The 24071-nt window shown below is 44.1% G+C and overlaps 1 protein-coding gene and 1 non-coding gene across 2 annotated transcripts; one reads left to right on the plus strand and one right to left on the minus strand.

Moving 5' to 3' along the window:
* Nucleotides 1109–1180, minus strand: TRNAS-GGA. Its single transcript has one exon. It is a non-coding gene; the product is annotated as a tRNA-Ser (tRNA).
* NFIL3 (nuclear factor, interleukin 3 regulated) lies at nucleotides 10629–23760 on the plus strand. Its single transcript, XM_018052510.1, has 2 exons — nucleotides 10629–10843; nucleotides 21893–23760. Exon 2 carries the CDS (start codon nucleotides 22068–22070, stop codon nucleotides 23454–23456), a length of 1389 nt encoding a protein of 462 aa, XP_017907999.1. The 5' UTR covers nucleotides 10629–10843; nucleotides 21893–22067; the 3' UTR covers nucleotides 23457–23760.

Below are 24071 nucleotides of genomic sequence, written 5' to 3' on the forward strand. Positions count from 1 at the left end.
ATCCTGAAAAGGAATACTCTTCAAATAGTCTATAGCAAACACAGATATTTTTTAGTTATAAGACATCTTTTTTAGTTGATAACTTTAAAACGTTTTCCTTTTATAACAACAAATATCCATTTATCTGACTAGTTTCCAGTAAACTTAACAAATGCATTTGGTTTTGGTCAGTTTCCAAGTCGTGTCCAACTCTGCAACCTATGGACTGCAGCATGCCAGGCCTCCCTGTCCCTCACCATATCCTGGAGTTTTTGCAAGTTCATGTCCACTGAAACGGTGCTGCCATCCAACCGTCTCATCCCTCTGTTAGCCTCTTCTCCTTCTGCCTTCAATCTTTCCCAACATCAGGGTCTTTTCCAATGAGTCCATTATTTGCATCAGGTGACCAAAGTATTGGCGCTTCAGCTTCAGTATCAGTCCTTCTAATGAATATTCAGAGTTCATTTCCTTTAGTATTGATTGGTTTGATGTCCTTGCTTTCCAAGGGACTCTCAAGAGTCTTCTCCAGCACCACAGTTCAAAAGCATCAGTTCTTCAGTGCTCTGCCTTCTTTATGGTCCAGCTCACACATTGGTACATTTCTACTGAAAAGACCATAGCTTTGACTATACAGACGTTTGTCAGCAAAGTGATGTCTTTGCTTTTCAATACACAAACCTCTTTAGTTTGCAGCTCTAGGATTGTCATAGCTTTCCTTGAAAGAAGCAATTGTCTTTTAACAAACGCATATCATACCCAAAAAGAGTGCTGGAGAGGACTTGCCTGACACTTTTCTGACAACCTCATGCTTTTTTTGTTTAAGCCCTATTACTTGTACTAGCATTACCTCTTGGCAAGAAACAAAACAACATTTCTGGGGTATAAAGCAGAGGACCCTTCCAGTCCTGTGACATATAAGAAAACTGGACACCAATTTCTCTGCAAGACTTAAAAATGTTGTTCTTTTCTGTTTGCTACTTTAAATGTGAAAAGTGAAAGTGAAAGTGAAGTTGCTCAGTCGTGTCCAACTCTGCGACCCCATGGACTGTAGCCTACCAGGCTCCTCCCTCCATGGGATTCTCCAGGCAATAGTATTGGAGTGGGTTGCCATTTCCTTCTCCAGGGGATCTTCCCGACCCAGGGATCGAACCCGGGTCTCCTGCATTCCAGGCAGACACTTTAACCGCTGAGCCACCAGGGATGTTGTTCTTCTCTGTTTGCTCCTTTAAATGAGGTATATATTATCAAGAAACCTATCTTTGAGAATATTACTGCCTTTTGTATCTTCTGCAGTTTCTGGAAGAGAGAAAAAACAAGGTGTCTGGGCCTGGATTTCTAAGAAAATGGAGCACAAAGGCTTTCTTGGGAGGTCCAACCCTCGAACTGCAAGGGGGTGGGGGAAAGGGATGCATAGAAGCAGGGAAAATAATAGGCAGTGATGTGTCACCAAGCTGACTAGGGCTTCCTAAGCAAACCCTGCCCTTGCTCAGTGATGTGGATCACCATGCTGATAAGCATTGTGGGTACCATCTCCTGCCTCTCACTGCTCAGAATTCCACCATAAGATGCACCAAATACTCTGCGGTTTGGGGTGGTGTCACCTGCCCCATAAGCAGCTTTTGGGAAAGGCCAGTCCCCAGCTTTTGTGTTTGTTCGAGTTCCTAAGTGATGGAGCCCAAACATCTACAGGATCTGCCGGACCTGGTGCATGAAAGCCAGAAGGTAGCCAGCCACACTCCCACAGGGATCAGAGATACCCGGAGCGGTGAAGGTCTCCCAGACTAGGTCTCTCCACTTGGCAAGCAGTCGAGGCCGAGGCTAGCTGAGGCTGAGGGAATCCAGAAGGAGCCCACGCTAGGGCTTGTACAGCTGCTGTTTTTCTAAGGGGAGTGGATATCCTCTTGTACTTTAGGGGAAAATCCTGTGTGGCACAAGTCATGGGGTAGCATGAGTCCTGCTTCAGGAACCACTCACAGATGGCTGGGAGCAAACAGGCCAAGGGGCAGCACTCCAGGTAAGAACACCACCTGGAGGCAGAAGTCACAAGTCACATGGGCCTCAGCTTCCTGCCCAGTTAACCCTTTCATGCCCAGTTCCACACCATAGAGTGTCAAGCTGAGCTGTGTCCCCAGGTTGGGTGAAGAAGTCACATAGCATGTAACTGCACAGGATGGCGGGTTTCCCGTGTGGCACTGAGCCCTCGGGCAGTCAAAAAGGGGCAGCCTGAGTCTGAGAGAGTCATTTCCTAGACAGGTTGATAAGAAGTCCAGGGGTCTCCAAGGAGAGAGGGGTCTGGAATTCTCATGGAGGCAGAAAGGACAAACTTTTTTTCCCCCTCTACATTCCTTAGGATTACATAACAATACTGTATCCTGCTCGAGGACAGTCTCTGGAAAAAACCTTCTGGCTAATCCTGTTATCTTAAAATGTAAATTATGGGAATAGGTCTAGTGAGGTCTTTACAACCTCCAGATATTCTTTTGATTATTCATTGTAATAACTAATTGGGGAGTATATAACTTCATTGCTAACACTAGCAAGGGGGTACTCTTTCTGCTCCCTTCTGATGTCTATGTCAGAAGCTTTCTCTATCCCTTTTATACTTTAATAAAACTCTTGCACAAAAAGCTCTGAGCAATCAAGCATCGTCTCTGGCCCCAGATTGAATACTTCTCCGGAAGCCAAGAATCCCAGTGTCTTTTTGTGGTTCAGCAACAACCTTTCAAGTCTGACTCCTGGCCCCAACACCTCTCACCTCTGCATGGGTGAAACGCCTTAAAACAGACAACACCCATCAAACAATGTGGTGCCTTAGCCCTTGTGCTTAGCTGCTCAGTTGTATCTGACTCTTTGTGACACGTTGGACTGTAGGCCGCCAGGCTCCTCTGTCCATGGGGTTTTCCAGGCAAGAAGACCGGAGTGGGTAGCCATTCCCCTTTTCCAGGGGATCTTCCTAACTCAGAGATCTAATCTGCATCTCCTGTGTCTCCTGCTTTGCATTCTTTACCCGCTGAGCCGCTGGGGAAGCCCTTGTGGTGCCTTAGAGGAATCCATTATTATGGTGCACTTGGGAGGGATGGAAACACTTGCCTGGCATTCACAAGACATCTCACTGGATGGCTGGCACTCACACAAATCCTTAAGGGGACCACTTCCCTGCCCTGATGCTGACACCTGCACTCACCCTCCAGAAACCACACAGCTTCCTTCTCTGGAGCAAAAGGGGAGCATCTCAGGGGAGACCTCACGTGGGAGGGAGGCCCACAGCTCAAAGCCCCAGGACACCCAACATCTGGCACTCCCTGGTCATTGGGGGTTATCATGCTCACCTGGCCCCACTCCATGGGTCTCTGCCTCCTTGCCTGTCTCCTCTAGGGCCTCTTTGTCATCTTCTTTGTCCCCTCTTCCCATGCCTTGCCACCTCGGCTCTTTACACCTGAATGAAGAACTCGTTTCTAGTTCTCTCCTGTCAGCATTCACCCTGTTTGCCACTCCCAGCTGGCCCTGCCTAGCAGACAGCTCTGAGAAAACACCCAGCCCTTTGTTTCCTTTAGAACTACAGCCGGCTCTGAATGTCTGCAAGGCTACCCAGGGAGCAGCGAGGCCTACAGGTCCTCTATCACACTTGGGTAAGAAAACTAGTATGTAAACACAGCCCCGTGGCTGGGCATTCTGTCTCTATATGTCTGAAGTTACTTCCATCCTGACCAATGCTAGTGGCCCGTCTGCCATGCACTTCACTCAGGGCTTTCCAGAAATCCCCTCACATTCTCCTCTCAACAATGTTAGGATCAAGTATAAGGTCATTATCATACTACTTTCTAGATGAGGAAACAGGCACCAGGGTTTCACGTGACTTACCCAGGATTGTTTAGCATGAGGTAGAGATCTATGGAATCCAGGGCTGTTGAGCTCTGGAAACCAGCCTTTCAACCCCTCCCTCACACTGATTCTTCTGTATGACATTTTACATAAAAATATGTTTAAAACATTTGTGTCTCTTTAAAAATTTTTTTAAATTTATTTTTAATTGGAGGATAATTGCTTTACAATGTTGTGTCGGTTTCTGCTGTACAACAGTGTCTCTTTGGTAGACCTTGTTTCTCAAGCTATTCGTGCTCTACCTGCCTGAACAACACACAAGCCTCATTGGCATGACCACTTGGGGTTCCCCAGGCCTGGACCTGGTCTGCCTTCCTCACCTGCTCTCCCACTGCCAGATTTCCTCTTTCATCTTTTCCAGGAATGCCTCAACAAAAGATGGTCAATTAAATGGAAGAATGAATGAACTTCTGTCCCTATCCACCTCTGGTATACTCTCTTCAAGATGGAGCCAAGCACACATATATATGGAATCCAGGAAGATGGTACCGATGAACCTATTCACAGGACAGCAATGGAGATGCAGATATAGTTAGCCAACTTATGGACCAGGGTTGGGGAGATGAAAGAGAGGGTGAGATCAATGGAGACAGTAGCATGGAAGTATATACACTATCATATGTAAAATAGATAGCCAAAGGAAACTTGCTGTATGACTCAGGAATCTCAAACCAGGGCTCTGTAACAACCAGAGGGGTGGGAAAGGTGGGAGGTGAGAGGAAGGTCCAAGAGGGAGGGGATATAAGTACACCCATGGCTAATTCACATTGATGTATAGCAGAAATCAAACCAATATTGTAAAGCAACCATCAATCAACTAAAAATAAATATATATATATATTTTTAAAAAAAGATGTAACCAAGCACTTGTTGAAGTGAATTGAATAAGGGACTGACTATCCCTCAGAATTCATTGTCCATATTCAATCAATAGGGATCCACACTCTGCACACACACTCACATATATGTGTGGAGTCCTACATATATACACACACATCTTCAGTTGATGATACCATTTTCCTAATGCAGACAAATTTTGATCGGGGTAATAACAATCATACCTAACATGAATCACTACCTCATATTGGATACTTTCCTAAGCAGTTAGCATATCTTAGCTCAGCTTATCCTCAGAAAAATTTGATGAGATTGATTATATTATTATCAATGGCTGCCAAAAGGAGAAACCAAGGCTCAACGCAGTTAAGGAAAGTATCTGGCCCCAGCCATATAGCCTGCAAGCGGTGGGGCTGCGACTCTGACACACCACTGTCTGCTTCTCACTTCTGGGCTCTATTGCCTGTTGGTCTGGATGACTGGCTCAGTGTCTGCTTTCCTGTCATCCCAACAGGCCACCAGCCCAGCAAAACCCTCCACACTTGTGTGTGTACCGCTTACAGAGATCATCACACAGCAGGGGCTGAGCTAACGTCTCACGCACTTCTGCTGAGTTGCTCAGAGTCTATTAAACTGGAAGTTTCTCAGAAGACCAGAAATGTGGTCAAGCACCCAATTTCCGGGCTTCTAGTGCATCTACCAAACTGATAACATTCATTTTAATCTCTTGTTGAAACAAACCACACCTGCAGAGGACAATTTTTGTCTCTAAATCCATCGTATACATTTCACAGTGCCGTCTCCTCTGGTGCATGCTACAGTTAGGAAAAGTAAAGGTTGCGGGTGAGCCAGCATTAACCTGGGGCAGCGTCTCTGAAAATGCCAGATTTGCAAGGTTTCCTTTCTGCACTGCATGCCTGTGGCTTCTGTTGAAGAATCATCCCCGTTGCCGTGCCAGAAGGCATGCTACAGAGAATCTGCCCAACTCCCTCGGGCCTCATATGAAGAAAGCAGGTTCAGAAAGACAGGATGATTCCCTTAGCGAGTCTGGGGTAAGGAATGCATTAGAACCCCAGCCTCCTCAGTTGCAGCCTTGGCTCTTTCCAGCGAACGACTCTGTGTGACTTTGCAGAAATGTTTAGATAAGGTTTGCCTCAGTGGCTGGAGCTGCATTGCAAAGTGGACGTGTCATCTCTTATTCTTAGTAAAATGACTTTTGTTAGAACACATTTCACAATTTTATATTTCACACTCTTGTAACCCAGCTAACTGTGTCCCAGTCACCAGCTAACTGCTGCTACATGCTTGCTCCATCACTGCAGGTTTTGCAATGAACACAATTAGCTGCTTCCCAAGTCTTGATCATTTTTAGTACATTTGCTTGTCTCTCTTCTACTTTTTTGTTAGTTTCCTTTATTTTGACACCTTTACTCACATAGACCATTGAATCTGAGTGAACAAAAATGCTAATTGAAATGCGTGCCATCTGTGGCGGCTGAATTTGAAGACGTATTTCAATTTCTGTAATGGTATACTTGCAACATTCTCTCTTCGTTTGCAAAATCACCTCTTTCTGATCTTTTCCTGGGTCTTTTTGGAAATAAATGCTTTGAAACATATTCAGACCATCAGCTGCTTTTGTCTGGGGAAATCATATAATCACTGTAGAGATCCAATTTCTTTCTTAGCTTGAGCAAGCGCCATTTAATAGGACACATTTCAACTTACCATAAAGACTGTACTTCCATGGTGAGTGTTATTTGACCATCTTCTATTACTCAATTTCCCACAAAAACTAGCTTTTGAAGAATAAGGCCAAGTATACTAATGGAACCATGTGGCAGAAGCAGGGGGACTGAGCAGCTGAGGCTGGAAGACAGAGTGGAAATTTTGAACGCTCACAATATCTGGGTTGTGGCTGGGCCAGGTAGAGGGCAACAGAAAAGAGGGGGTGGAAAGTTGGTAGAGGAAAGAATCCAAAGAAGTAATGAGGATTTGACGATTGAGTAAAGGTCAAGGGAAAAAATAAGGATGAATCAAATAAATCAAGAGAAAAAATGCAAAAAGAAAAAAAAGCAGAAAGAATAAAGGTCAACAACGGTGGATGAATGGAAAGGGAAGGAGCAGAGCAAGGCTAAGGACTGGAAATAACATGAAGTGTAGAAATAAAACAAAGTACACGAGGGAAATAAAAAAAAGCCATTCCAGGAAGTTTCTGCCTGAATACTCAATGACTCATTAGGTCAAAACATCAGCATAAATTGCATACTGATGGGTGTGGGCAGGCCTCCTGTGGGTGACCAGCATTGACCATTGCTTCCACACTATCTCACATTTTAAAGCCTCAATGCAAAAGCTAAACAAAACTATAACCTATGGATTCCCAGAAATTGTTTCACCTTCTGTCCATAAAGTTTAATAAAAGGACACAAGAGACTTAAAAAAACACAGTGCAGTGGAAGGACAAGGGTTCTGGACACAAAATGCTGGCTGTGGGGCCCTGAGGTCCCCAAAGGATTTTTAGTTATGAAAAGTTTTCTGCAAAGAAAGCCAGAAGCCAATATCTAGAACACATAAGGTGGAGCTGTCCAATCTGGATCGCTGGGTAGGGTGCCTGTCTTTCAGCTTCCAAAGCTCCTTTTCCCTGGGGCATCTCTTCAGAACTCCTCCATCAGAGGGGAGAACATCCAGCCCCCATTTCCTTTAGATGGGGCATTTTCTTTTTCTCTGCCATGGTCCACACACAGGAAACCTGAATTCTCATTAGATAGCCCAGTTTGCAGCTGCTATCCCTGTGTGAAGGGGCCCCAGGTAAAAACTTCTCAATACATATGTCCTGTTAGGTATGTTCTCCCTCAAAACACATGCTATTGTAGGGTGCTTCCCATTTCAGAAAGAAAAGGTCACATTCTTAGTCATTCCCGTCTGCTGTTATATTTACTCAGTCAGAAAGCATGTTGGTAGTATAAGCAGATGAGGCTGGTTCATTGTCTTCTGCCAGAAGTTCTCATCACAGTCCTGATCTTCTCTTCCCTCATTCCTCCCCAGCACTGAAAGGAACTGAGGGAAAGGAAGTTTTGACTTCACTACTTCAATCAGACCCCTCTTCCTCCTCTTCTCAAGGACCTAGTAGCAAGCCTGTTCTACACTCTGGCTCATGCTGACTTTCTGGAAGCTTCCCCAACCTGAGCAATTTGTTTCCAATGTTTCAGTTTGTATGCTCCATTTACTCCTGTTAATCTGCAAGTGCTTGCCTAGTATGTGAATGTTCTAGGGTATAACATTGGACACATCACCTCTTGAGTCATGGGGACAGATCCTTCATTATATTCTTTAGTGGTTTCTTAATCACCAGGAGGAGCTAAAGAGTTATTTTCTAAGCTGGTATCACAGATATCTTTTATGCTTCATATGATTTCCAGGTAAGATGGCAATTAAAAATGATGCAGGCACAATCTCAAATATATTCAAGTAATTAGAGGAACAAAAGTTTTCAAAATTCAGCATAAAGAACCAGTTACCAGATTCAGAGAATTCCTCCTCTATTACCAATTGGGATGACTCCAAGCATTTCCCCTACCTTTCTTGAATTTCTAAGCTGTTTTTCTATAAGGCTACTTACTACCCATCCTGGGCATCCCTGGTGGCTCAGACAGGAAAGAATCCACCTGCAAGGCAGGAGACCTGGGTTCGATTCCTGGGTGGGGAATATCCCATGGAGAAGGGAAAGGCTCCCCACTTGCCTGGAGAATTCCATGGACAGAGGAGCCTGGTGGGTTACAGCCCATGCAGAAGTAAAGTCAGACGTGACTGAGCAACTAACACTACACTACCCATTCTAGGACAGCTTTGGAATTCTGCAAAACTATTTAAAAAACAGAACAATGTGGACATGTTTGTAGATTGGGGTTGGGGTGATATGCTCTTAGTGTCTCTGGACTTCTAGGGACTAGATGCATTTATAACCCTGAAAAAGGTAACTGACATGCATATGGTTTTAATTTCATCTAAGAGATTTTCAAAGCTACAATGGGCATTATGAGAATTTGGAAAAAAAGAAATGTATTAGTAAAAGTGAAAGAAGTGGAAAATACAAACTAAAATCAGGATTCATTTTCATCATGGGAGTCAACTCTTTGAAATAGATGTCTAATATAGGTAGCTGACTCAAAAGCCACACACAGATGTGCTTCTCGAATTGGTGAGCATCTGAAAAGGTGAATTTGGGGAAGATGCTAAAACCCCTACCGAATGTCTGCGTTGACAGGGCCCTGTTGGTAAGTCTACACTTGACCAAATGAATTGTGAACATGTGTGTGTTCTGAACCACAATATTGCCCTTGGAGAATAGTTTGAAATGTAAAGCCTTCCGAAAACCTAACTGCTATGTAATAAGCATGTTTAAGCATCAGTCTTCGGGTACTTATAATTTTGTAATATGAGAATGGGGAAGACAGAAAACAGACAAGCAGCAAGCAGAATTTCTATTGATGATGGAGGTCGGTGATGGTAACTGGAGGAAGGGGGGTGTTCACTCTACTCTTTGGTGTTTAGTTCGGATTTTTATTTTTCTAAAAAGTGAGTTTTTATCATAGGAAAAAATAAGTGGGCACTCGTGAAAGGCATTTAGCCCAACTCCCACATAGTCCAAGCAGACCAGGAGACCCTTCTGCACCTGCCACATTCTCTGTTTGGGCAAGTCTGTGCATCACCATCAGGAATATGGCTCCCTTCGCAAAGGCAGGCACTGCGGCTCTATGTGCAAATGAGCCCTGTGTAGGTCACGTGCCTTTTCAGTATGTAGCTCCATGACTTAACTCGTTGCGAGGTGCCCTTTCTCCTATCACTTTATGTCTCTTACGTAGCCAGAGAATTTGAGGGAAAAGCCAACCACAACCACTTAGAGGCAGAAAGCCAGACTTGCTCCTAGCTTCAAGATCAAGGAGGCCGTGAACGGCCGTCTCAAGCCCCAGCAGCAAACGCCAGCGGGCGTATCAGCTGGGCGCACCGGGCCCGGGAAACCGCATCCCGGGCAGCCACTCTCGGCGTGGCCAGGGGGATTGGGGGAGTGGCAGATGGACCTCCGCCAGCTTGGTTTCCCAGTCATATTATGGAAAAACTTCGCAGCCGTCATCTTCGTCCTAATTGTGTAGCGAACGACATTTATTCGTGCGTTGCGCTTCCCCACCTAGCCAACCCCTCGCTCCCGGCCGTCGCGCTCTCAGTGGAGACGCGCGCGGAGCATTGTAACCGCTGCCTACGCAGCAACCCTGGGCTCTGATCCGCTGCCTGGCCCTCTCCCCTCCGCGGCCCGCCCGGAGTCCTGGCCGCTCGCCAGCGGCCCCCGCCTTCCCTCTCGCCCACCTCCAGGAGGAGGGGTCCTCCAGGAGTGTGCGCGGAGGAGGCGGCGGAGGTCCCTGCCACGCCCCGGCCGAAGAGGCCTGCGGCTCTCAGCCCCGGTACTCGGTCAGCAACAGGTAGCTAGGCCGGCGTGCGGGGAAACAAAACGCGCCTCGGCGAGCGAGCAAGGGTCGCTGGGCTCAGGGAGGCACCTCGGTGACCGCGAGGGTGAAGACAGCGGTGAGGGGAACCGGACGGCGAGGCGGAGGTCTCCGGCCCCTTCCCAGGCTCGCCCCAACCGAGGCGGCCTCGCCGGCCGTTGCGCAACCCTGGAGCAGGGCGCGGGGCGCGGAGCGCTGGTCCTCCCGGTACTCAAGCGGCGGTGGTGACCACGGCCGGGAAGGGACGCGGGCCGGGTGCTGGTGGCGCTGCCGGGAGGAGGAGTGGGCGGGGGCGGAGTGGGGCGGAGCATCGGAGAGCCCGCCCCCGCCGTCTGCGGCCATTGGCGGCGGGCTGGGGGCGGGTGCGGGCGCGGCGATTGGGGCTGGGGCCGCCCGTCACGGCGGGGCTGGCGGGTGGCGACGTAGCGCCGCGCTCGGAACTGACCTACTAACACACATCTCCCGGCGCGGCCACGGCGCCCGCGGACCAGGCGCGCCGCCTGCCTCCCGCGCCGCGCCCTCACCGCCGCCTGCCGCCCCGGAGGCCCGGCCGAACCCCGGTCTCCGAACGCCGTCGGCTCGGCTCCTGGCCCCCGTTCTTTCTTCCCGCCGCCCCGACTCGCCAGCCGGAGAGCAGGATCACGGTAAGCGCTCCGCCCACCGCTGGCCGGGGCCCGGCGCCCGGCTCCCCGCGGGCTCCTGAGGCGCGCGGCCGGCGGGCGCTGGGCGCGGGGCGGGCTGTGCGTGGGGCCCGGCTGTGCGCGGGGCTGGCCCGCGGCTGCGAGTGTGCGCGGGGCATTCATTACATAAACTTTTGCTGCCTTGTCAGGAGGGGACTCGCCACCTTAAGGTGGCTGCTTTGATTGCAGCACCCTCGCTCCGGCACGTAGTCCGGGCTGGCTTGCGCTCCCCCCGCTGCTGTTGCATAATGTCTCCTGATTTCAGGAAAATTGATGTTTTGGTAGAGAAGAGCGCCGGGGAGGCTGAGCCATCTCGTGGGGAAGGGCTGCGCTCTCTCCTTTCTGGTCCCTTCAGTGGGACTGGCAGCGGAGGAGAGGAAGGGGGCTGAGTAGTGGGGAATAGTCTTGATTTTCTCGTTGAGAAAGAGCGTCGGTAGCGTGAACGGTGACGGCATTCAGAGAATGCCTGCGCTGCGTTTGTTTGTGTCCGCGGCTGAGTCTGCACAGACGTTTTCCACCCTGTTTGTCGTCAGCGTGTTTTACCAGCGCTCGGGGAGGTTGTGGGATTTGTCCTTGCATACATTGCATAATCTGCCCACGGTGAAATACTGGCAAGGATTAAGGGTTAATGTGGGAATGTGCGCGTACGTGGGCAATGATTTGGTAATTGTAGTGCAGCGTTGGATATTAGATCATTATTTGCCTGTATATTACGTCCCAAACGAAAAGGATGTGTCTTTTTTTTTTTTTTTAACACTCCGACAAAACAGAAAAGGAAGAATTCCTCGGGTTGCATTCTGATCTTGGATACTACCCGAGCTCGTCCCTTTGGTGTTCTGAACTATTCTTTTTAAATCTGGGACAAACCATTGTGACGTTCACCTCCCCACCTTCCTAATTTTAATGCATTCCGTTCGATCAGCCCTTTTTTTCACCTTATTGTCATTGCTTTTTTCAGACACGACAAGACAGCACATAATAGTTTCCTGGAAATGTTGCATTATGTAACTGACGAATTTGCTGGCAGTGAGCATAGGAAGAGGGAGCTAATTACGTGATTTTATAATCTTGCTACAAAGAAAGTAGGACAATCTCAGCCTTTAAAATGTCACTGTAACAGTTTTTTAAAAGGATATTTTAAACAAGCAAGTAGACAACTGGGTAAGCATTGAGTTTGCCCCTGTTGCCGAATGTGCGTCTTTTGCCCTAAATGAAATGTGCGTTCTTCTAAATTTAGCCCTAACTATCGCATTTTAACAATTGTGGCCTCACAGCGCTATTTCTGGTGTTTTCTCCAGGGCTGTGTGCAAATACAAGTTCAAGGCCATTTGCTGTAGTTTTAACTCCACGCCTTCCGAGAGACCTTTGATAAGATTGTATTTTTAGGAAGGCATTTCGCAGAGCCCGGTGATTTGCTGGATGCTGACTCCCATTTATCTTTTTAAAGGACACTTTAGGAAAGTGCTGTTCCCTGAGAACAGCAGGGGATGACCGAGTGTCATCTTTTGGTCTTGGCTTTTGTAAATAACAGCGAATGAGGCCACAGTATTATTTCACATTTTTTTTTCGTCCAGACCAGATATGATTTATGGGAAACAGATATAGGTTAGTAGATTGTATTTTTTTAAATGGATGTCCCATTTTTATTCATGTGAGAATTATGTGACTATGTAATATACTCAGATTTTAAATTTATTCCTGGACTCTTATGTAGTGTGTGTGTGAATATGTGTGTACGATCGTGTGTATATGCCAGATCGTTTCCCCTTAATGTAATAGTAAAATAATTAAAGAGCAGGGTTGTGGAGGGTTTTTCAGGGGCGGGGAGCGGGCAGAGAAGGGGACAAAGATTACGGAGATTCACCTCTGGAACAAATTTATTGCCCCAAGTAATTGAAGTCGCTTTCCTAGAAGCTAATATTGCTCCAGGGCCCCAGTGTCAGACCCCCGACCTACTCAGGAGCTCGGGTTGGGAGCCCTGGGCCTGAAGGGGCCGCGTAGCGCCACCTTCCGATCGCGACCTTAGGGGTGCTCCCTTCCTCCCAGCGCGTTCCTCCCAACTGCGGCCCCTTCGGGTCTGGGGGTTGGGGGGGGAGGTGTGGGGGTGGCGGGCGCGGACCTCGGTCAACGGCAGGGAGCGCCCTTGGGCGGCGCTTGGACCCGGGCTGCAAGGCGGCCTGCGCTCCTCCTTCTCGCCCCCTCCCCACATTCCTTTGTTCTGGCGCGGGGGTCTAGGCTGCACCGAGGCCCCGCTGCGCCGCCCACCCGGCGGGGGCGGGCCCGGGGGGGGGGCGTGGCGCGGGGGACGGGCGGGGGCCGCCGAGGGACCGTCCGCTGCCGGGGAGTGCAGTGCTCCCTAGGCTCGCTTGCGCGGAAAGAGGGAAAGGGGAAGGGAGGAGGGAGAGAGAAGAGGGCAGCTGGAGCTGGGGGAGCGGAGCCGGGCGAGCTGGAGGGACCCAGGGCGAGGCTGCTCCGCGCGGAGAGGGCTGCCCGGCCCCCTGAGCGCTTCAGCGCCGCGGCCCGGGCTGCTCCAGGGGCCTGCCTTCTTGCTCTTTTTGCGCGCTGAGCCCCTGAGCACCACCGACACCTTTGTTCGAGAAAGCGTCATTGTGTGTCCGAGAGGAGCGCTTCCGATTCTTGTAAAATGAAAAAGACCTAAGAAAACCACCAAATGTCAACAGACCACAAAAATTGGGGGTGGGGGTGGGGGGTCGCTTTAGTATTGATAATGACAAGGAGGACCCCAACTTGACTGTCAAGTGTATATATATATATATATATATATATATATTTTGTGTCGATATATATATATTTTGAACATTAGTTATGTGGCTAGAGTAGAGAGAACTCGAATCCCCCCGAGTTAAATATTTTAAAAAATCACAACACTTGTGTGGATGGGATACCGCTGTCTTGCTGAGTAAGACTACGGTACTTTCATCCTGGCAATAAGTCTTCTGAGACTGTGCTCATGCAATAAATGGCGGTAAATTCAGGGCAGCGTCACGGTTCTCTAAAAGCCATCAGCGAAAAGTGTATTGTTTAAAAAGTTGGCTTCTATGGGATCAAATCCTACACCCCCGTCCCTAATGGTTTTTCTTGAGTTTCAGGCAGGTCAGTAGCTAGGAAACAGTGAAGTGCTACCTAGGAATACGGGCTCTGGGCTCAGAAGAGCTGGGTCCCAGGCCCCAGTCTTGGGCACTGCCCTGATAGGCCTCCGAGGTAAACTGAGGGACTAAAACCTGTTTAATTAGCTGGAGAGTTGTGGGGAGCTCAGTAAATGCTTCCTGTCTAAGTGATTTAAGTGACCAGGAAGCAGATATGTGTGTGTGTGTGTGTATTTTAATATTCATCTTTATTTTTCACTAAGTCTCTGCAATAAGGGTTGAAGTTTGAACTAAGCCTAAAGTTAAAGATTCTTCTTGAAATACTGTGCTTTTGTTGTTGTTGTTCTAGTATTGATTAATTTTTCTCTCAAAACTATTTGGTATTTCATTTAATGGTAATTTTAGTTTGAAGGAAATTCTTGACAGGATTGCAGAACCTCATACTTCCCAAGTCATTGGATTAATGTTTGGGGGAACTGTTTAAAGGAGAGAGAGGTGAGTTGATGGTAGCATTAATGGCGTAAAAAGGGCCAAACAGCTGTCTTTTTCCAGTTCCCTTGACTTCTTTTGATGGTTTTCCTGGGCCTGGATAATCTCTGGATCTAAAATTCCAGTCTGAGATCACAGGCTGGTTAGACCTCACAGATGAGCTATCCTGGGAGGGAGTGTGTGCATCCTTTATGGTTAAAACCCTAGGATATGCCCCATGAAACTGTCAGTGGTTGACCGATTAACGTAGAATTAAATTTCATTTGGTTTATCCTTGTAACATAGAACAGTGCTTCACTAAGAATTGCAAGAGGCAAAAATTAGGCCTGGAACTAATCATAATCGTTGCCTTGATGCTGCTTATTCTTCAGAAATGAGATGATAAGCTAGTATTTACTAAACATGGACCCTGCCTGTGCCAGGCACTGTGCTGACTGTTCTATTATCATCCCCAGTTTAGACTTAAGAAAGTGGACCTTAGGAGAAATTGATTAGCAGTCCAGGCCAGGAACCTGAAAAATGGGTTTGCGGGGGAGGCGAGGGGGGTGGGCGGGGCCTCTGTCTCTTCCCTGAGTATGAGTGCAAGCTCACTGGAGTTTTTGAAACAATTTCCTTTTCTGTGTTAAAGACTTATCTTTGCTAAGTGCAATTATAACATCACTGTGATGCAACAACCTGAAAATTAAAACCCTTTGTTTGGGCCCTTTCCCATGTTGAGCAATATGCTTGACTCACCAGCTGAGTGGATATTTCTAGTTGACCTTGCTTTGGTCCATAGAGTCAGTTCCGAGATGTGAATGTGATTGCAGCATAGAATGGAAAAGGTACAGTCATATTGCCGAGACTTTATTTTTACCCAAGTAAAATCACACATACTTCATTATTTCCATTGTAATCCAGATGGCATTGATGCTGTTCAGAGTTGTTTATTTTTAATTTGTATTAAGGAATGAGAGCACACTTGGGATTCAATTCAAAATATGACAGAAACAATGTAATTGAAGTTTCCTTTAATATTCATTTCTTGTTTTTGTAAGGTATGCCTGTATTTCACAGGGTTAACACATTGTTTGATATCCTGTTATTTTTCTAAATTACATTTGAGTTGATTTTTATCCAGATTGGACTTGTGTGAGAATGTCGAAAGACATTGACCTTTGATCACAGACATTACATAAGAGCTTTTCAGTTTCAAAATGAAGTTATATTACCACCACCCCAATTATCTCTCAAATTTCATTACAAATAACTTTCTTGTAGTTAAAAAAACACTGTTTCTCATATGGTTTTAATTAGAGTATGCTAGCTAGTTTTTATGATAAGAAAGTTTAGTAGAGATTTACTAGATACCTTTTGTAATAATCTGTGCTTTCAGCATTCATTTTCCTTGGAAGCAGAATGGTGTTTATAAGCCTTTTAGTTCTCAGAACATGGTGTCTTTTATTAATTAACTTTCTAGGGATCTAAAACTGGAATTAAGTAGCCTTCAAATAAACACTAAAAATAAACATTTAAAATAATCTGTTCTGCTCATGAGGCACATAGCAAATGACATGTGTAATCGTCTGTTCACTGGGAAAGAAAGTGAACAAGAAATCAAAAAGTCAAGCTGAGGAAAACTGGAATGACTCCTCAGTTTAATTAGGAACATTCAAAACCTTGCCCTTTCATACCCTTTTCTCACCCAGCCCCGCACGCGCCCTGTTTTCCCCATCATTGCCACATGTTGCATGTATTCTGGCATTACTTACCTGTTGCAGAAATTTCCTATAACTGGGTTACTTCATGATTATTGGTGTCCCTTAGGATTTCAGATTAGTTGCTAGTTAATGAGAAGTTATCTTTTTGAAAGTTTCAAGAAAGCAGATGGCCCCCATTTTGAAGTGACTGCACATGTTTTTGTTGCTGTTAATGTATTAGTATTTCATCACCCCCACCCTTCTAGTTCCCCTCCCTCAAGCCTTGAAGTTGTTTGGTTGTGTTAGCATCTATACATTTACCCCCAGTAGTCTTCAGAATATTTCCATTAAGAGCTCGGTTACAAATAGTGGACTCTTTTTATTAAAAAAAAAAAAAAAAAAAAGTCAGGTTATACTATACTATTTCGTATTTCAATCCCGTAAATTATATCAGTGCTATAGTAAAATGCAATGTTGTCATTGTACTTATTAAGTTTAAATCTAATTTTCAAGTAGCCCTTTGTTGAAGATGAGAGAGCAAGGAATTTGAAGTATTTTCATTTATCATAAACTTTCTCTGGTTTTGACACATTCATTTACAGAAGTACCTGAATAGAAAATGTTGGTCAGTTTGTTGCTATTATAGGATAGATTTTGGCAGAGTGTGAGAATCTGTTTATGTGTGTATTCATATCTTGATCAAGTATACATTTCTCTCTGACTTCAGGGTTGAAGTCTATGTTACTAGAGACAGAATTATATTATTAATGGGAGGCATTTATGAGGGTTAACATAGTTTTCTTAATTGAAAAAAACATTTTATTTTTCAGCCTGATTAGAAGATCCTCGTGCAACTTCAGTGTTTCCTTAGTTTTTTCATCCCTCCCCCCAGAGTTTATTTTCATCCAGGAAAAGAAAGTAAAGCATTTTATTGAAACAATCACGTCATGAATTTTACCCACAGGAAGAAAATGTAGGTTAATATTTGCTAGTATTACTAGTTTAAAGAACTGTGAATTGATTCATTAACTTTATCTTTTTTCACTAAAATGGCACTTATCTCAAGACTAAGCCGTTGTCTTCCTAGTGGAGAGATGTAGTTTAACATAAAAGATTTTTTTTCTTTAATGGTATCTATACTATATCTCTGAGAGTGTAAATAGTACATTCAGAGAGTAGAGGAAAAATGAGGTAATTCTGTCAAAATATTTCCAAATCATTGGGCATACCAAATAGTATTTCATCTTGTATTGACAGAATGTTAAAATCAGAGTATAGAGTAGAAGCAATTTGCAGTCTCTTTAAAGAGATAATAAAATTTTTTCAAAGTAGGTTTTAATGTCTAAGCTATTAGTCAGATTTTAGATGCTTGAAACAAAATGTTTCTTTTCTTGTTTTGAAATAAGTTTAAATTGTCCACTAGTATTTCCCTGAGAGATGTGTTGGAGGCCAGGGAAGATAAAGGTCTGTTACTGTAAACATAAGTCATAAGGTCCCTCCTCAAAAAGAAGCTAGGGCTAGAATTTGTGTTGTAAAGCTTTATTTGTTTAGAGAATTTTCTAAACCAAATTTAATCTTAATTAAAAACAATATTTAGGTCATCTGACTTAAGTAGAATTTTAAATCTGGGCTTACGAAACAACTCCTGGCTATAGAAATCTTGTGATGTACTATGAAAAAGCATTAATTAGCAATGGCACGTCCGTGTTAGGTGTGGGAAAATGTGTCATTGGAATGTGATGACTCCTGCTCTTAATTTCTCTTTTATTTGTGTTTTTAAGAAGCAGCCATATTATCTAATGGGTGTAATGAAACCGATCGTGCTGAACACACCAGCATCATAGAATTGGCATTTAATGTCAGTTACTCACTAGAAAGGAAACTAGCGGTGACTGATACAACACAGCGTTAGTGGTGATCTGAAAACTTGAGGCAGAGGTGAAATGACTGTTAAATTAATCATAAGGGAAAACACTGGAATCTGAAATAAAGGTATTAGTTGAACATAAATACTGATGTTTTTAGAAAGCACTGCAATCCACCTTTGCATGCTCTTTAAATTTATTGTTGAGGCACAGATAGCTCTCTCCCCTCAACATCTCTGCCTTCTAGTGCTTCATGATCTTGGGGAAGTCGCTCAGTCGTCTTTGTTTTAACTGTACCCTATCCCCATGTTGAAAATTGATATATTTTGGGTTTGTGGGAAAAAAAAAATCGCAGATGACAATGCCAACAGCTGTGACTTTTCTTTTCTTCTCATTTATTTTAGCATATAGGACTGCCAGGAGATTAAAATTTTAGAGAGAGATGAAAATTTAGAATGCTTTCTCAATTCACTAAATAATCACAGGATATAGAACAACTTTGAGGAAGATGGAGAAAAGTTCCAGATGGTACTTTTGTTGTCTGAAAGAAGTTCTGGCGACATCTAATAGTGCTTTGCTGCCCCCAAATCACTTAGTAAATGGGTATATATTACACAGAAATGAGAAGAACAGAACTGAGAATCTTAGCTCTTCCACCTAACTAGCTGTGTGACACTGGGCAAGTTGCTTAACTTCTCCCAGCCTTAGTTTTCTCATCTGAAAGTGGTTATTATTATGAGGGCAGTGAAATAATGACAGGCCAGGCTCAGGGTGCCTGTTGCATAGTCAGTATTGAGTAAATGGCACCTGTAATGATTGTTTTTATTGTCACCATACCAAGAAAAAATCCGCGTGGCTAGAAACAACGTGATACGTACACTGACTCCCCATGTTGGCAACGTTCTTGCCACACCCACGCGTGAGTACAGTGCTCATCTGTATTCATGAGCCTGCCTCTCACCAAAGACTTAAGGGGTCCCTTGATTCTTGGGAGTTTGATTCTTCTTTCCATCTTTATCTGCCCCAAGTCTGGCTCAGTGCCAGATATACAGTAGGTGCTCCATATCTGTTGCATAAGACAAGTAATGAATAAGAGAAGTTCTCTCTTAACAAGTAAAACAAACTTTTATAATTTATGTAATAATATCAAATTTAAAAGAATGTATCAGCAAGTTTTTGTTACAAAGCTCTCTTACGTAAGGCAAATAAGTGTCAGTCAAATGACGAGCACCTAAGAGGTTCAGTTTGTTGCTAGGATACAAATATATTAATTTGCTCCCTGAACTAATCGGTATTCTAGTTGGGCATACAAAACAAACATGTAGGAAGATAAACATTGTACAAAATCAGCACCTCTCTCTATAGTATCTTGAACTGCTAATAAATTCTTTTCAATACAGCAAAGTTATTTGATAAATAATATTATAGAAAATATCCTTATGTAGTATGTGGTGATTTGCTGGTGGAATCATAGAGGCAGTTATTATGTGCAGATGAGGGAAGAATCCAGATTCTAGTATACCTAGTGAAATTGAAATTGGAAGAAGATTAACTGAAAAGAAATGAGATTTTTCTGCAGGTTTTGAACATACCAAACAAAGTTATAGAGATGAAAAAATGGACATACAGTACTTAGACACATGGAAGTGGGTTAAGAGATTTTCGAGTGAGTGAGATATTTTTGTTAAACAGAAGTAGGATTATTTTCTCTATGTGGTGTGGCAAGGGCTGCCTGCCTGCCCTCACTCACACTAGACTCAGCGTGATTCTTTGGAACAAGAGATTGAAATCAGAGCCTCAACTCACTCAACGTAGGTTTGAAATGATGAAACGGATATGAAATGATGAAAGAACAAAAAGTTTAGAAAGAGTAATACAGACAGAATGGTGGGGCATTTCAAAAGCATAACTGTAACAGTTCATAGGTTAGATGAAATGTAGAAGGAATTTAATTTTTTTCCAAGGAAAGGATAAATTTAAAAATGCATGGAAGAGAAAGATTGTCAAGTGAAAACAATACTTAGAATCATAGTGTACAAGGAAATAAATAGTAGTACCTGGGGGTACAGTGGAGATTTGAAATGTATCTTGGAAAATTTCAATATAGTTATCTTCCTGGAGTTGGAATTTTTACTCTTGCTTCAGCATTGATTTGATTTTAGTGGGGAGGACTTAACAGATTTAAGAAATACAAATTATTGACAGAAGAAAATAATCCATTCAGTATGTAGAAGGAAAAGGAGTTTTCATGTCAGACCAAGAAGTGTTAAGTGCAAATATAGGAAGTAGTGTTGTTTACTAAGTGATAACTAGGAAGCTCCCTTTCTCACACCATCACTGCCTGCTGTGGCAGACTTGTTGCCTTCATTTCCCGCTAAAAGATATTATCAAAGACAAACAGAAGCTCAGTATTCATAACCATTAAGTTTTGCTGAATTGCAACTCACTGTTTGCATTGGCTCAGTTTGATGGACGAAAATGTGGCATTAAACCTTATCCTTGATGATCCTGAAGTGATTACATCATTCCTTCTATTCCTTCTTGAAAAGACACAAGAAGCTGGCAGGCTTTTCCAACTGATAAAATTAAACTTCATTAGTCAATATAAAACTATGCACAAGAAAGAAAGAGGGACATGAAAACATTAAATCTTTTCTAATGGGGCAGGAGAGAGTGCTATATACAGATAGTGCTGAATAAACAGTTTTTTACCATATCTCCTTCATGAAAGTATAACCTACTGGAAAACTAGGCAGAGAAACCCTGTCCAGAAACACAGATCCGAAACCACCATGAAAAGATTGTTATTGGAGCCTAATATGGATTTATTATCTCCTGTCAGGCCAAATTCAGATTATAAATTTGTCATCAGTGGAAAAGGAAGCTAGTTGATAGTCCTGTTTTCGAGTTCTTATATCTTGTTTGAAACTAATTGGTAAAATGGAAAGAAATTCTTTCCATAATTAAATGCTCTCAGTTTAAAATAATTTTAAGTTTCAAGAAGGCACTGTACTTAAAAAAAAAAAAAATCCCTTTGAATAGTAACCATTTGTTTTAGGCTGAAACTACTATATCAGTGAAATCTATTATGACAGAATTATCGGGATCAAAAAAGGCATTGTAGATGCTACAACTTTAAGTGAATGTGTGATAAATGAATTTGAGGGAACCAGGGGGGAGTAAAGCATTTTCTCATAGCACAAATGTGTCAAAGAGACAGCTTTATTGAGAAGAGTCCTTTTCAGGTGTGCTGAGTCACTTGGCAGAATGACCGTGACATAAACCACATAAGAATTAAACAACTACAACTCAGTTGTTTGTGTGACTTTTATTTTTGTTTCTGTGGAAATAAAAATCTAGCTCCATTTCTGTTTTCCATATAATTACAGAATCTGTCTACTGACATTAAAAGGGTTTTCTTGGAAAAGTTCCTTTTATGAGGTGAACTGGTTTGCTTGGCAGTCATATAAATGCTATCTAAAGGTATTCAGAAGCCCCACAAGATGCAAGTACTATTTAAAAATGTACTAACCAGAGGTGATCTGTCATTTCCTTCCTGTAATGTCCTATCCCCACATGCCCCACCCCACTGTTTTTTCTCCTGAAACACAGCCGCCTTCTATTTCTCCCCAGGGCAGATCTGTTCTTTTTTCTCACTCCCCTGGACCACATATTCCCCTGCTGACCGTTCTCAGTGGGGACTTGTCCTTTACAACTTTACAGTATAGGTATTTGGGTACTTACTTTCTTTTCAAACTTGTAAACTCTTTGAAGGACAGAACTATTGCCCCTCAATGCTTCGTGTAGTTTCTTGTACATAGCTGGTAATAAATATTTACCAAATAGATAACTATTTCTCTTTGTGTATTGCAGGTCATCTAGAAGACCCCTACTTCATTCAGCGAGAGGAGCGGGAGAGATTTATTCTGGATGGTAGAACAAAAGGAAGAATATTGATGGATTTTAAACTGCAGTTTTTAAAGCACTTGAGAATACTGAGGAAATAACTTCTTCTCCTGCACTGCATATATACGTTAAGGTGCAGCTGATGCAGCTGAGAAAAATGCAGAGCATCAAGAAGGAGCAGGCATCTCTTGATGCTGGTACCAGTGTGGACAAGATGATGGTGCTTAATTCTGCCTTGACCGAAGTCTCCGAAGACTTGACGACAGGGGAAGAACTCCTTCTCAGTGAAGGAAGTGTGGGGAAAAACAAGTCCTCAGCATGTCGGAGGAAACGGGAATTCATTCCCGACGAGAAGAAAGATGCCATGTATTGGGAAAAGCGGCGGAAAAATAACGAAGCTGCCAAGAGGTCCCGGGAGAAACGTCGACTGAATGACCTGGTTTTGGAGAACAAACTCATTGCACTGGGAGAAGAAAACGCCACTTTAAAAGCTGAACTGCTTTCCCTAAAATTAAAGTTTGGTTTAATTAGCTCAACAGCCTACGCCCAGGAGATTCAGAAACTCAGTAATTCTACAGCTGTGTACTTTCAAGACTACCAGACTTCCAAATCCACTGTGAGCGCCTTTGTGGATGAGCATGAGCCCTCGATGGTGGCCAGCAGTTGCATTTCTGTCATCAAGCACTCTCCTCAGAGTTCTCTGTCTGATGTTTCAGAAGTATCCTCGCTAGAACATTCACAGGAGGGCCCTGTGCAGAGTGGCTGCAGAAGCCCAGAAAGCAAGTTCCAGGTCATCAAGCAAGAGCCAATGGAACTGGAGAGCTATGCCAGGGAACCCAGAGATGACCGGGGTGCCTACCGGGGGGCCGTGTATCAGAACTACATGGGGAATTCCTTTCCCGGATACTCGCACTCTCCCCCTCTGCTGCAGGTCAACCGGTCCTCCAGTAACTCTCCGAGGACATCGGAAACTGATGAAGGTGCAGTAGGAAAGTCATCCGATGGAGAAGATGAGCAGCAGGTTCCCAAGGGCCCGATCCACTCTCCCGTCGAACTTCAGCGTGTCCACGCCACAGTGGTTAAAGTTCCAGAAGTGAATTCCTCTGCCTTGCCACACAAGCTTCGGATTAAAGGCAAAGCCATGCAGATAAAAGTGGAAGCCTTCGATCATGAATTTGAGGGCACGCAAAAACTTTCCTCTCCTGTTGACATGACGTCGAAGAGACATTTCGAACTCGAGAAGCATACCACCCCCAACCTGGTACATTCTTCTCTCACTCCCTTTTCAGTCCAAGTGACTAACATTCAAGATTGGTCTCTCAAATCTGAACACTGGCATCAAAAAGAACTTAATGGCAAAATTCAGAATAGTTTCAAAACTGGAGTGGTGGAAGTGAAAGACAGTGGTTACAAAGTCTCTGACCCAGAGAATTTGTTTCTGAAGCAGGGGATAGCAAACTTGTCTGCAGAGGTGGTCTCACTTAAAAGACTTATAGCCACACACCAAATCTCTGCTTCAGACTCTGGGTAAAATTACTACTGAACAAGCTCTGGGCCTTTAGAGATGTCATTTGCAATAGATGAGTACGTTTTGTATTAGGCTGAATTTTCACTGGACCTGTGATGTCATTTCACTGTATAACATTCACATGTTGTCTGTTGGGTGTCTTTTTGTGCACAAATTATTATGAAGATTAGACTGTGTTATCACTCTGCCTTGTGTATAGTCAAATAGTCCATCGCAAAGGCTGTATATATTGAACATTATTTTTGTTGTTCTATTATAAAGTGTGTAAGTTACCAGTTTCAATAAAGGATTGGTGACAAACACAGAACTTTTGCTCCATTGCACTTAGTTTTATGGGAAAGAAAGCAATTTAAATAACAAAGTGGATACTGTGTTAAGATACTCTGCATTTTACTTATTTGGAAGAGTTTTCTCCCACCTGTAGTAAATGAAAGTCACTCTTTGTGACCCCATGGACTGTAACCTAACAAGCTCCTCTGTCAATGGAATTCTCCAGGCCAGAACATTGAAGTGAGTAGCTGTTCCCTTCAGGGGATCTTCCCAACCCAGGGATCGAACCCAGGTCTTCCACACTGCAGGTGGATTCTTTACTGTCTGAGGGAAAACTAAAACATAAGT

This window comes from Capra hircus, chromosome 8 (assembly GCF_001704415.2).
Source record: "Capra hircus breed San Clemente chromosome 8, ASM170441v1, whole genome shotgun sequence".
NCBI classification, from domain to species: domain Eukaryota; kingdom Metazoa; phylum Chordata; class Mammalia; order Artiodactyla; family Bovidae; genus Capra; species Capra hircus.

Coding starts and splice junctions, on each gene's coding strand:
- NFIL3 (XM_018052510.1), top strand. CDS start 22,068: ATGCAGCTGAGAAAAATGCAGAGCATCAAGAAGGAGCAGGCATCTCTT.